General features: G+C 39.5%; 1 protein-coding gene across 15 annotated transcripts in view; it reads right to left on the bottom strand.

Moving 5' to 3' along the window:
- efr3ba (EFR3 homolog Ba (S. cerevisiae)) overlaps positions 1-13,863 on the bottom strand; it is a 30,179-nt gene that overhangs the window by 3,796 nt on the left and 12,520 nt on the right. For 14 of the 15 annotated variants that reach the window (XM_035532773.2, XM_035532767.2, XM_027020126.3 and 11 more), the window contains 6 exons: positions 6,028-6,079; positions 5,753-5,925; positions 5,255-5,492; positions 4,562-4,690; positions 1,622-1,689; positions 204-331 (listed from right to left, as the gene is read on the bottom strand). In XM_035532773.2, the coding sequence (XP_035388666.1) occupies positions 204-331; positions 1,622-1,689; positions 4,562-4,690; positions 5,255-5,492; positions 5,753-5,925; positions 6,028-6,079 (788 nt within the window). Of the gene's footprint in view, positions 1-203; positions 332-669; positions 793-1,621; positions 1,690-4,561; positions 4,691-5,254; positions 5,493-5,752; positions 5,926-6,027; positions 6,080-13,863 lie in introns of those variants that run through there. The other variant, XR_014125510.1, reaches the window with a different exon arrangement.

The raw sequence follows: 13,863 nt of genomic DNA, 5'->3' as shown, positions 1-13,863 counted from the left end.
GATTGGTGACATTTTCTACTATTTAGACTGATACATGGAATCGGGAAAACAGAGTTTACAGAAATGAAGTGTAAGTAGTGGAGCATTACTTTTGCATGCTGTTGTCACAATACTAATTTGTCTGACGAATTTAGCATACCAGAAAAGATGCAAATAAGGAAATGAGACTATAAGGAAAGCTAAGCATCAGCCGAGGGACAAACCAGTGAGCTCTGGGATGTAGAATGTTGCCAGTCTCTCAGAGCTGTAGCCACTTCCACCCAGCATCTCGGCTATCTTAGTCTGTGAGAACAGCACCTCTCCTTCCACATTCACCATCTTCTCTGGGAGCCTAAAACAGCAAAGAGTAATCATCATCATCACACCACCAGGCACACACACACACACACGAAAAAAACCATCAAGCTGGCAGATGCTCTAAATGCTCGATAAGACAGACACAATTATGAAAAAAAAAAAAATAATAAACTTTTTCAGTGCCTGTGCACATATGTTCTGGTATCTAGTATAGGATAGCCCAGTCTTAGTCCTAGGCCAGAAAACATGGGATCCAACAAACCATTCAGATTTGGGTCCCTTCTCTACATCATTAGGGGCCTGAATAGAATTGTGCCTCACCATCCATGTATTTCCACCCATGGCCTTAGAAATACCTTTGATATAGTGTACCTTTTTTTTTTCTTCTTTGAAGTATTGGACCCACTTGCATTATGTTGAAGCTAAGAGCTCAACATGGGAACTGCTCTGTGACTGGCTGTACAAACCAGCATAATGTTCTACATCAGCCTCCAGCTACAGAGGAGATAAAAGTGGTAAAAGCTTATTTTACCTTATTATAAAGAATTACTTATTACTTATTATATATGTATTATACTTATTATAATGTCCCAGCTACACTTCTCAAAGACCTTTGTGCTAATCACTTTGTCTTTGATTGATTTTTCCAACCTGGATTAGTACAACACAGAATTGGCAATGAGACATTTCAATACTGGCCAATCAATACTGGCCATAGCAAAACTGCAGATAAGGGAAATGCAAATATTTTAAAATAATTATGCTATGTGATTCTTTGGATGTTTATCATATTAATAAGTTAATGAGGTAATATAACTGTTAAATGTTATTTTCTAGAAGGATACTGGCATTACTTGCTGCAGTATCCACCATAATATTAACACTGTTTTTTGGTAGTAGAATGTCTGTAAGTTAAACTTCATCTCAACACGTGAATATTGTTGGTGTAAAATGAGAGAATGGGTGTAGGTATTTCCAGGGTGTAGCTTGAATAATATGAAAGTAAAATGACAGAATGGTTGTAGGTGTCTCCAGAGTCTTTTTTGCAGCTGATTATAAAGAGATTCCCAAGATGTTTATGAGCTGACATGAATCACTGAGGTCATTTCATCCCCATCCCCTTCTGAGTGTCTAAGAGTACTAACCCATGCAGTCATGCTAGAAGTTATTTGGCCTGTCAGCCAAGAGAATTGTGAATATCAGCAACTATTCAGCAACTATAGAAGTTTAAGAATCTTAAAGCCCAGATATATGAGAGAATTAATGAATGCCTCTTATATGCAAATAAAACAGTGGGTTGAAATGTTGGTTCAGATATCTCTACTTTGGTGTCTCCATGAAGACATCATCTGGTAGCATGAAAGGGAGCTCCTTCCGTCTCGCTTCAATTACCTGGGGGAGAGAGGACAGATGATACAATAACCCACTTTGCCTCAGACAAAATCATTATACCTCTAACTTTAATAATGCACCAATGACCATTCAGTAAAATACACTGGTTTAAGGATTTGTTTATACTCCCTATATGAATTCAGGTCTGTGATCACGGTCAATATTATAGAGACAATATTGCCATTTTATAGGACAGCGAAATTTGGAGTGTGATTCCCCACCAAGACTATAATAAAAATAGTTACGCTATAAAAGTAAAAGAGCACGTACAGTATAATAAATTGAATCTGCAAAAAGTGTGCAATGTACATGTAAACAAACATACATACAATAGTGTGCAATACACATGGGTAGAGTTTTAGGCTGTAAACAATATGCTACTGTGTTCAGTGTGCATTATTCAAACAAGGTTATTTTTATGCAATATACATTACGTGCATGTGTATGCATATGGGTATGCTGTAATATGCATGCATTATACATGCAATAATATGCATTCTGAGTGATGCCAGTTTATTAAGTCCATAATACTTGACATTCCAGTCAATACAATATATAGTGAAAAGTGTTCATTTAACACTGAAGTGTAAAATATGCAGGGTATGCTGTAATCCAGTATGCAGTACACAGATCTGAAATGATGGATCTTTGATCGCATGAGGAATAGCAACACATATGTGTTTGTATATGTGTGAGGTAGCAGTATCACATTTATTGTGTTTTATGTGAATTGTGTTGTGTGGCAGGTTTGCCCTAGGAGAGTTTGCAGTTTGTCTGCTTAAGAAGGCTGGTTGCTCTTTAGTTTATTTTCTTAAGCAGCCTCAGAAAGTAGAGCTGTTTCTCTGCTTTCTTTAGCAGCGCTGTGGTGTTCACGGTGCATTCTTTCAGTATTAGTCCAGAGATTCTGTCAGGACCTACTGCTTTCCTAGAGTGAGGGGAGAGTTGGTCCATGTCAGCTCCTCTGCTTAGTCTGAGGTCACCATTTGGTTGATGTTTTTTGTTAAAATTAGTGACAGACAGGGTGCCTAACTATCCATGTTGTGTGTTTTTGCTGTTAATGTGATCCACAATCTACTGCTTGTGTATCAGCTTGGCACATCTGATGCCTTTTTAAATTTTTTATGAGGACACCAGAACTGAAGGCTGCAGATATCAGACCTCACTGTTCATCAAGGCCATCTGGTTAGAGAAGATAACTCTTGTTACAATTCAATTGTCAGCACAGAATGTTATACATGCCAAAACAGAAGCTATGTATTCCTCAAAGCCTATTTCTCCTTTATGTGTGGCCTGGTTGCAAAAAATGTCCTTGTTTCAAGCCATGCCTTTACTCTTCTTATAGTTGTTTACTTCTATTGATGAGGCACCTGTAAGTTGGCATCAGGAACAGGGAGAAGTTTACTGATTGTCCTAGTTTGGGGGAAGTTGAAAGTTTTTGTGCATCCTTAATGTTTCAGTAAACATGACCAGGTGTATTTTCAGCCCAGTTGGGAAATTTATCATACCGGTACAACTTTGTCAGAACAGTCTTCAGGTTTATATGACTGAAGTCCTCTGCTACTATACCCCCCCACACACACACCCCACACACACACACAATCTAGGAGCAAGTTTGGTTGCTGTGTTGTGCTAGGAGTAGCTCATCAAGTGCTACATTATTTACATCCACTCCTTGCCAAAGTCCGACGTTTTGATCACATGATGAGCCATGCAGCCTACTCTCTCAATGGCTTCATCTGTAGTCCTAGGGGGTTACCAGGATTTTGTGAAAATTATGGCACAGGAGTCTTGGATATTTCTTCTCACAGCTGTACACAGTTTTAGTTTGTTCATTTCGTTGGCCAGAGATCAGGTGTTATCAAGGATGATTGGAAGCAGTGGTTTGCTCAGGGAGCACCTTAGTGTGGCCTGTGCTCCATCTAATTTTTCCAGCTTTTGTTCCCTTTGTCTGCTCTGATGTGATCACCTGATGAGTGGTATGGGGAACCGCAGAAGACTTTGAGTGTTAGCTAGATTTGATGGTATGCTAGCAATGTAATATAAATCTGGCATATTACACGTGTTCCCAATTGCTCACCCAGTAGGCTGTCGGTATCATCACCCAGCTGACCTGAGTTTGAGACTGCCTTACACAGACACTCCTTTGCAGACCTCACAAATTCTGTGGTTCCTGTCCTTGCCCAGTTTCCTGCTCCAGGCCATACTCTAAACCCTGATCTTGCTCCTGTTTCAGTCTTGGTGCCATCCCTGGATCCATTTTTTTTTTTCCTGTGTTACAACCACAGCCCTGTTCTGGCTTCCATAGTTCCATAGTTCTGGCTTCAGTTCTGCCTTCAGTTCTGCCTTTGGCTCCAGTTCCAGGTTCTGTCCCATCTCTGCCTCCTAACCTAGAGTCAGCGCATATCCTGTCACATCTACTGCCCTAGAGTTGGCTCATATTCCACCTCTAGTTCCATTTCCGGTCCCCGTTCCAGATCCTCCTCCAGTCCTGACTCCATATTGTTGGGTATTGCTTGTTCTTGTTTGTTTGTGGATGCTGTTCATTGTTGCATTAATGCAAGGTTAGATTCTATTAAGAGACCCTTTGTTGCAGTAATGGCCTGCTAGTTTCTTATGGGTTTTTTGTATTATTTTTGTTCTTCATGTTCCTGTATAATGGGTTCTGGCTTCTGTTAATAAAGCATACTATATTATATATTTGTTTCCTACCCTGTCCTCTTAGTTGCTATAGTGTGTTAAATAAAGGAAAGTTCCCTCCAGGACTTGACACCAAAATCCCAATCCCTTCAGGTTTGAACAATATATGGACAATATATAGACTCACATTTTATTCATTTATTTACTTATATATATATATATAACTTGAGCTTACTTCATGAACATGTTGACAGAAGGTGGGCACCGTGGTCAGTTGACTGATAAGGTTCAGATATGCAGCTGACAGTGCATGGATGGCACAGCGATTATACACTGGAAGAATCTCTTCACTCAAGGCCAGGTTCTGATAAGAGAATACAACAATAGGGAATACAATCAGGAATTTTCTCCATAATCACTGAGTGTCTGACTTTGGGATTTAGGGTAGGTGCAAGTTAGACAACAGATGCTTGATTCTAAGTCAACACTGATATTCAAAGGTTCATCCTACATATATATTCACTTATATGAAGGTTATAATATATGTTTAGGTGCAGCAAAGGGCACTTAGCTTTAGGTCCCAAAACATATAATACTGAGATTACTTTAATGTTATTGATGCTAAATAATATATCTTTTTTATAATAATTTTAGATTTAATTCATTAATCATTTAAATTTTCTATGCAATACTCTTTGCCTAGTATTGTAATGTGGTCTGTGTTTGTGTATGATACAATACACTATGTACACTATGACTAAGAGTACACTATGACTAAGAGTACACTATGACTAAGACAATTTTCACTCTCATTTTATTTATTTATTTTTTTTCTGCAGGTGTGTATCAGTCCTGACATGGCTTTAGTATGCTTTAACACTGTATGATTCTGGTTAGAGGTAGAGAGTTGATAGGCTGAGGGAATCACCTGCAGTGCCAAAGCTAGTCGAATCAGGTCCACCACCACCTCCTCATTGGCTAGCTCCACACAGATCAATCCAAAAAGTGTGTACAAAGACTGAAAGTGCCCCTGGCCACTAGTCTTCTCTTTAGAGGCCAGGAAGATATGGCGGTACAGCCTCTGAGAGTGCTTCTTCATGAAAAGATTGTCCTGCCTTGAGCACTTGTTCATTTTTAATTTCAGAGTTAAGACGTCAGTTATGACCCTGTACATGGACAGAAATACTAATATGTTTGCTAAATTGTAAGTAAAAATATTTCATATTAATAAGAATCATTATTGTTAAAAACAATAAATAATTGACATGAACCGCACATTAATTTAACAGATTCGGTCACATTCACTTTTAGATGTAACATGAAACTGTACATGACCTTGATGAGTTTTAAAACACTCAGTCTTATTTGAAGGGATCAAAGCTATGAATGTGTCCTAGATGCCTGTAGGGCATCAAAAAGTTCCAACCTAAGAGATGAGAACTTGTGCTTGTTGTCATGGCGATCAATGAGGCTGATGAGCACATTGAGCACAAGCAGACGGATCTTGACATCTTCCATCAGTGTGAAGGATAGCAGTGGATCAAGGAAAGAGCTGGGCAAAGCAGTCAGCATGTTTGTAGTCTGGAAACCTGCTGTCACCTAGGAGTAAGCAGAGAGACAGACAGATTTTAGACATTATTGCAAACTTATAATGTGTGATAGATGTGTGATAGTCTAATTTGATCACAGAAATCACAATACCTGCAGTAGAGATTTCAGTAGCATAATCTGAATCATCCTACTGCCTACAAACCTGAAAATGAAAACAAACTTTGGATCAGAAAACTATAGATTAACTTCGAGTAATAAAACCTAACCCTCAGCTAATGACCCTATCTTAAGACTTAATCTGATGGTGTACAAAAATTTCTACTAAAGGAATTTGTCATTCTATTAACTTTTGTTCATTACCATTTGCTTACATCATGTTCATCACAGACAAAGTTAACCATTTCTAATTGTATTTATTGCTTAACCTTAAGAGCTATACTGAAATATATTAGCTGTTGATAACATTCAAATGAAGTTAAATGAATCATGTTCATCCAGTGTAGTATGCAACACAGATTTCAAGACCATGAGCAATGAAATTGTACAAGAATAGTTTGTCTTTTTTTTTTTTTTTTTTTTTTCCCCTTTTGTTACTTTGTTTATTCCTAGTCATTTGTGGTGATCCTCCCTAAAACCGAACCCCTGTCTAGGTGGAAAAAAGAATATGAATATGCATGAATCCCTAACAGGCACATCCACTTAATGCATGCATTATACATGCAATAATATGCATTCTGAGTGATGCCAGTTTATTAAGTCCATAATACTTGACATTCCAGTCAATACAATATATAGTACATTTATTCCAAGAGTAGTTTGGTGGAATAGATGGAGTGGGGATGGTAAAGAGAGATGAGTTGGTCAAGTTTGAAAAATCAACAAAAAGTTTACATGAGCAAGAAAGTAGGATTTTCTTCTTACTTTCAGAGCCTCATAGGATGATTAGCCTCACATCTTCAGGTTAGGTAGTTAAGAGAATTACAGAAATGGATCAACATCCAATTTCAGACACATTGCATCTTAGGAGTTCACCTACAAAACCAGCATGGCCATCCAAGTATCCCTGAAAGTATCTAGCTTTGATTCCAATAGTAATTCCAGGCCCCCAAGCTAAGTTGTAGGCTTGGTCAGCAAAAGCAATTCAACTGTGTTTGATCCAGTCCCAAATGCATGGTGAATTTAAACTGAAAAAAATACCTTTTGAAACCAAGTTAGGCATAATAACTACATATGTGCAGTGGTTGACGTTGATTGGGTATCTTATTATACATCATCTTGGTAATTCTTGTGACTCAATTAGGTTAGGGAAGTACCTGTTTGTGTGAAATAATCAGTCACTGTTAATCCCCTTGTCCCTAGAGATTGTGTAGTCTTGTTTTGTTTTGTTTTAAACATGCTTTGTTCACCATGAATCTTGTTTCCTTAATTTCTGTTATGTTAATTTTTTTACTTTTTATAGGTCTGTTTTCTTTAATATGATACCTATACCTATCCAATTTTATCATTTCAATGCATTATTCTATTGTTGCTGATTTGTAAAGAAACATTAAGTCAGTGGTAAAGCTTGCAGTCTGCAGGTTAATACCTGTTAAAATTACTATTAATCAATGAATTGTTATTTAAAATTTCCACTGGAATCTTAACATGATTTAACTGTCTATTTATTGAAGTGTTCATACTAGAAACAGCATTACGTTACCCAAGTTGAAAGATGAGGTTATTGTTCAATGTAACACCCAGGTTTTTGGTAGTTTATAGCCTTCACAGATAGGGATTTTTAAGTACACCAATGCAACATTTCTCAGTTTGCCATTCAAAATAACAAATACTCTAGTTTGTATTTGCTGAGATACAGAAAGTTTTGTACACATCCAGAATTTGATGTCCTCTATCAATCAAGCAGCTGATAGCTCTTGGAAGGTCATTATTTAGGTCATTGGAAGGTCATTATTTATGGAAACACAGAGCTTTGTATTATAAACTATAAGTAGCTCCTTCCAAGCTATTAGAACTGTGATATATCTGTGTCATTGAATCACCTTTTCTATTATTTTATTGAGAAAGAAAATATTTCAAATTGATTTATAGCTCTATAGTCTATAGAACAAAGGGGTCAAAATTACTTTTTTCAGAAGTGAACTGATAACGACTTTTAAAAGTTCTTTGTGGATACATTCCTTGCTAACAATGTTCAGTGTCCCTTGAGAGTGAGCCAAATACTTAATACTTAAATAATGCATGTAGAGGGTCAAGACAGCAGATAGTTGAGAAGTGAAAATACTTTGAGATTCATCACTTCTGGGTGAGATTACACTTAGCATGATTGTTGCTGCTGCTTCTTTCCGTATCTTGTACTTTTTGTTGTTTTCGCTTTCCCGGATCATAATTCTGGATTATATTTTTGGTTTATATCCTTCCTTTTGTCTCCTGTATACAATATACGACTCTACCCTGAAGTGTCTTCATCGCCTGTTCTGCGTGTACATAGCCCTTACGTGCCTTCCTGCTGTGAGCTCTCTCCCCCTTAACCTTCACTTCGGCTGCTTCTTTATCAGGTGAGCTTTTAATCTCTCTTTAAAGTTGTTGGCTGCCAGCACTTGGATATGTTTTGTTGCTTTGTGCATCCTTGCTGTTCTTTGGCTGGCTGTTGATTGGTATAGCAGACTGGCTAATGTAGCATGGTAAGTAGGTTTGAGACGCACCGGCCACAGCTTTTTCTACCAATGCAGACTGGTTTTCTGTCAATAACATTCTGCCATGATCTTTTCTGGTTGTGTGGAGTGTCTTTTTAATTTTTTTGCTTTGGAGTATTTGTGGCTGGCCTACCTGCCTGTCACTACTGGGTTGTGGTGTTCTGGTACATGCCATCACATCTCTGCAGTCTCTGTTCCCATTATCATCTGGAGTGTTCTACCTACATGCTATGCCAGTCACTTGGCATTGCTCGCTGCCCCTGATATATTCATTACTCCTCAGTTCATAGAGCTCAGTTCTTACCATTCCTCTACTATTCCTGTTTTCCGGACAAATGGATGATGCCTGGGAACAACCCCCCCTACTGCACACGGATAATTAACTTTGATGTTCTTCACCCTAAGCATCGCTCCATTCCCCAGCCCCTTTGGGAAAACTTAACTTTGCATTGCTCAACTGCTGCTCTCTCATGGATAAAACCTCTATATGCTATGATCTCATTGTTCAAAACAAATTTAATTTATATTTTCTTACTGACACTTGGCAGCAACCTGGGGACTACTTACATCTCAATTTACTAACACCCACTGGGCATAACTATTTGGCTAAGCCCAGAACCCAGGGAAAAGGTGGTGGTCTAGCTGCTGTCTACAATAACACTCATAATGTTTCTGTGTGTACCTTTCATAAAGTATACTCATTTCAATATTTGGTGTTGAAACTGACAAGTTTCCTTACCCTTACTTTTTTTTTGTTAATCTACTGACCACCCAGAACATCCTTGGCCTTTCTGTCAGAGTTCAGTGAGGTTCAGTGAGGTTCTCACTACGTGTTCAGCAATTTCAAAACTGTCCTCTCCTGATGATATTCTCTCTATATATAATAATTCCATCTCTGAGCACCTCTCAAGTCCAGGCAGGCTCCCTCTGAACGTTCCTCTCCATGGTTTACCCCTGATTTATGTGCCATGAAAACCACAGGTTGATGCCTTGAGCTGATCTCACTGTTCATAAAGTAGCCTACTCTGACCATATGCTTAATTATAGGCCAGCTCTAAATACTGCCCATTCACACTTTATTTCTTCTGTTATCAATGGTCCCAGACATATGCCCAAAACACTCTTTTCCAATATAAATAAGCCCCTTCAGCCTCTATCTTCTTCTTCATCTGGTACTGTTGAATAATGTGAAGGTTTTCTTAGATACTTTAAAGAAAAAATAAGCCAAATTAACCAATATTTTCCCTCTTCTCCCCCTATATCTGATTATGGGGACACCCTTCTCACCCCTGCTGTGAAATAATTTTCTGCCTTCTCTCTTACCCAACCTTCCTTAATTTCTGATTTTATAACAAAATCTAGCTCCTCTACCTGCCAACTTAATCCTGCCACAACTCCTCTTCTTAGGAAGTGTTATTCTATTTTTGCTCCCATCTGTCAACTTACTTCAGGTTGTTTTCCTTCAGCACCCAAAACCTCAACTATCACTCCCATTCGACTAAAGGCTGCACTTCTTGATCATTACCGGCACATTCCCAATCTCCCCTTTCTTTTTTAGAAAAAGTTGTAGCCTCTCAGCTGCAGTCTTTCTTAAATACACAGGCTCTATTTGAATCTTTCCAATCTGGTTTCCATCCTGTGCACAGCACTGAGACAGTCTTCTTATGTTTTCTCAATGATCTTTTTCTCTACTGATTCTGGTGATCTGAGTATTCTCCTTATTCTAGATTTAAGTGCCACATTTGACACAATTAATCATAACATACTCATTGCCTGCCTCTTAACCATTGGCATTACTAATACGGTTCTTGAAAGGTTCATGTGTTCTATAGGACATTTTGTTGTTTTTGGTAAACACAAATTACACACTGACACAGTCACTCAAGGTGTTCCCCAGGGATCATTCCTTGGCCCTTTCCTGTTCATTATCTATATGCTACCCCTTGGTCAGTTTATCTACAGGCATGGTCTTCATTTCCACTGTTATGCTGATGACATAGATTTATATTAACACCAAAGTTAACACTACCCTACCACCTCCTGTTTTACTCTCTTGTATCCAAGATCTTATGCAGTGGATGAAAATTAAACTTCTTAAAACTAAACTCTGCCAAAACAGAATTTCTACTTTTTGGCCAAAATCTCTAATTTCTACAATTTTAAATTAAATCTGGATGGTGTCTTGATCAAATCCTCATCCACAGTTAGGAGCCTTGGTGTATTGTTTGACTCCTCACTCTCCCCCCAACGTCACCTCCAGAATTTCGCTAGGCTTAGACCCATACTCTCCAAACAAGATGCCGAGACCCTGGTTCGTGCCTTCATCATCTCCCGTCTTGACTACTGTAACACTCTCTTTATTGGCATACCAAACAAAACCTCACTTCAATATGTCCAAATTTCAGCTGCGAGGATTGTCCTACAAATAAGGAAATCAGCCTACATCATCTCTAGTCTATATTAGTTACACTGGTTTCCCCGTCCCTGAATGCATTCAGTTTAAAATCCACCTCCTTGCATTCAAAGCTCTGCATGGTCTTGCAACTCCCTACCTATCTGAACTCCTACACTCATACTTTCGCACCTGTACACTTTGGTCCTCTACCGCAGGTCTCCTTTCCATCCTCAAATTTAGATTGGTCTCTGTAGGAGCCAAATCCTTTAGTGTCATGGCCCCAAAATTATGGAACATTTTACATCACTCTCCATCTCTGATCTTAAAACATACCTCTTTTCTCAACATTTCTCATAACTTCTCTTTCTATTTGTATTTGATAATGTGTTGATTGTGTTAATGTCTATTTTTCCTCTTCATCTTTGTCATTGTAAAGCGACCTTGAATCTGTGAAAGACGCTATATAAATTAAACTTAATAATAGTAATATTATCATTACATCAGAATGGTAAAGTGCTCATCGCTTCATTGTGGACAGTCAGGTCGATGGCTAGGTAATAACTATATGCAGTGATGTTCCAAATGCAAAATATTTTATTAACAAAAAGTCAGCAAAACAGGACACATTTGCATTACCAGAAGGTAACATAACAGATGTTGAGGGCAGCTACAAGTACCTTGGAATACCACAGGCAAAAGGATAACATGAAGTGGATATAAGGAAAACAGCTGTAGCCAAAAACCTACAAAGAGTCCTGAGAAGTCAGCTGACTGGGATGAACAAGATCCAGGCTATCAACACCTATGCTCTACCAATCATTAAATATCCCTGTGGCATAATAAGATGGCCAAAGGAGGAGATGGAAGCAACTGACATCAAGACAAGGAAACTCCTCACAATGCATAGAGGGTTCCATCCCAAATCCAGCACTCTGATATCCATTCAGAATAGTGAAGTCCTGGGAACAGCTAAGATTCTACACAGGATGTCAAGCTCCTAGGCCTCTGGTAGAGGATCTGAGAGACCTCCCAGAGGAGGGTAAGTGGGGAATTTTATCTGGGCGGGCTTTTTTTCCTTCAAGCATGGGTCCTCTACCGTTAAGCCTGGTTCAACTTGAACAGGTGAGTAATTGCAGTGTATTGTTAAGAGATATAGAGAGATTCAAAATTGTACAAAGTTTCCAGAGAAACAGTATTTCAGACAGAGGTCTTCCATCACCTGTGCAAGCAAAATAAAATTCTTTTGAAATAGTAGAAGGAAGAACAAGTTTATATTTGAAAAAGTAGATTTAAATCATAACATTCATTCTATGGGGATTTGATGTACACACTTGGAATTTTAGAACCCCGTGGAATGAATGATTTAACCATCTACTTTTTTATATAAAAAGAGTGGTGTAATGAATGCACACACGTAGAAGATCCAGTTGCAGAGGTTTTATTTTAGCAACCAAATTAATACGTGCAGTAAGACAAGTAAGCGTGGTTGGGTCAGTCCAGGGTCGATGCACAGCATTTAGGAGGTGTCCGAGGGTTAGACAGGAGACAAGGTCTAGAAAGCAAGCAAGGAGTCAATAACTGGGAAAGCACACAGGAGCAATGGGGCTCATGGTTGTTCCTGGGGTTTGTAACAGTACCCCCCCCCCACCTGACGGGCAGCAATTGACACCCAAGAACGGGTAGCTCTAGGCCTACCACGGCCCCGAGGGCCCGGACGATTAGGGTGAGCAGCGTGGAAGTCCACAAGCAAAGAGGGGTCCAGGACATCAGCCCTGGGAACCCACAATTCAGGTCCATAGCCTTCCCGGTCAACGAGATACTGAAGGGTCACGTTTTGTCTCCAGGAATCCAATAATGCACAGACAGCATAGGCCGGATCTCTGTCAATCTCGACGGGGGCAGGAGCGTTGATGGGGGTTGTGGCTGCAAACACTGTACTGTAGTGCACAGGTTTCAACAGGGACACATGGAAGGTGGGATTCATCTTATACTGGAGGGGAAGTTGTAGCTTGTAGGATACGGGATTGATCTGTCATAGCACCTTGAAGGGAGCGATGTACCATGGGCTTAGTTTCTTGCTGGGTAGACTGAGCTTCATGTTTAGAGTTGCGACCCAGACCCTCTGAGGTAAACTGGAACATAGCTTTTCTGGGGGGCATTGCTCTGGACTAGGGTTATCCTTCAAAGCATTCTCCAGTAGGTGACTGTAGGTACTCTAGGTTTCGATGGTCCGTGTATACCAATAAGGGATGTTCAGCCCCTTCTAACCAGTGTCTTCATTGTTCTAGGGCAAGTTTGACCGCGAGAAGTTCCCGGTTCCCTACATCATAATTCCTCTCGGCGGGTTGCCGAGTAGAAAGCACAAGGATACAGTTAAGGTGGGGTGCCTTGTCTTTGGGACAGAACCACCCGCACTCCTACCTCAGAAGCATCCACTTCCACAATGAATGGAAGAGAAGGGTTGGGCTGATGAAGAACAGGTGCTGAAACAAAGGCCCCCTTCAATATTAGGAAAGCATGATCCACGGACGAGATCCACTGAAGCTGCTTTGTTTCTTGAAGAGGTCTGAAAGAGGAGCAGCTATGGTGCCAAACCCTCGAATGAAACTTCTATAGAAGTTGGCAAAACCCAAGAAACATTGCAACTCCTTGATGGTGATGGGTTTAAGCCAATCTTGTATTGACTACATAGCAGGGGATTTAAGGTGATGCTAGGGATTCCTGGTCGCGTAGGTAACCCAACATCCAAAAAATTCCCTGCTGCACCAGAATCCACCAAGGCAGAGAGAGAAACATTGTTACCATCAGCCATAAGGACTACAGGGAGTGTAAGTTATTACGATTAATATACAGAGTAATATACAGCAGAGAAGACGTTCTTACGTGTGTGTTGAACGT

Source organism: Electrophorus electricus, chromosome 10 (genome assembly GCF_041902795.1).
Source record: "Electrophorus electricus isolate QZ-2024a chromosome 10, ASM4190279v1, whole genome shotgun sequence".
In the NCBI taxonomy this organism is placed as follows: Eukaryota; Metazoa; Chordata; class Actinopteri; order Gymnotiformes; family Gymnotidae; genus Electrophorus; species Electrophorus electricus.
Note: the sequence above shows the minus strand (reverse complement) of the source record. Positions and strands in the feature narration are given on the sequence as shown.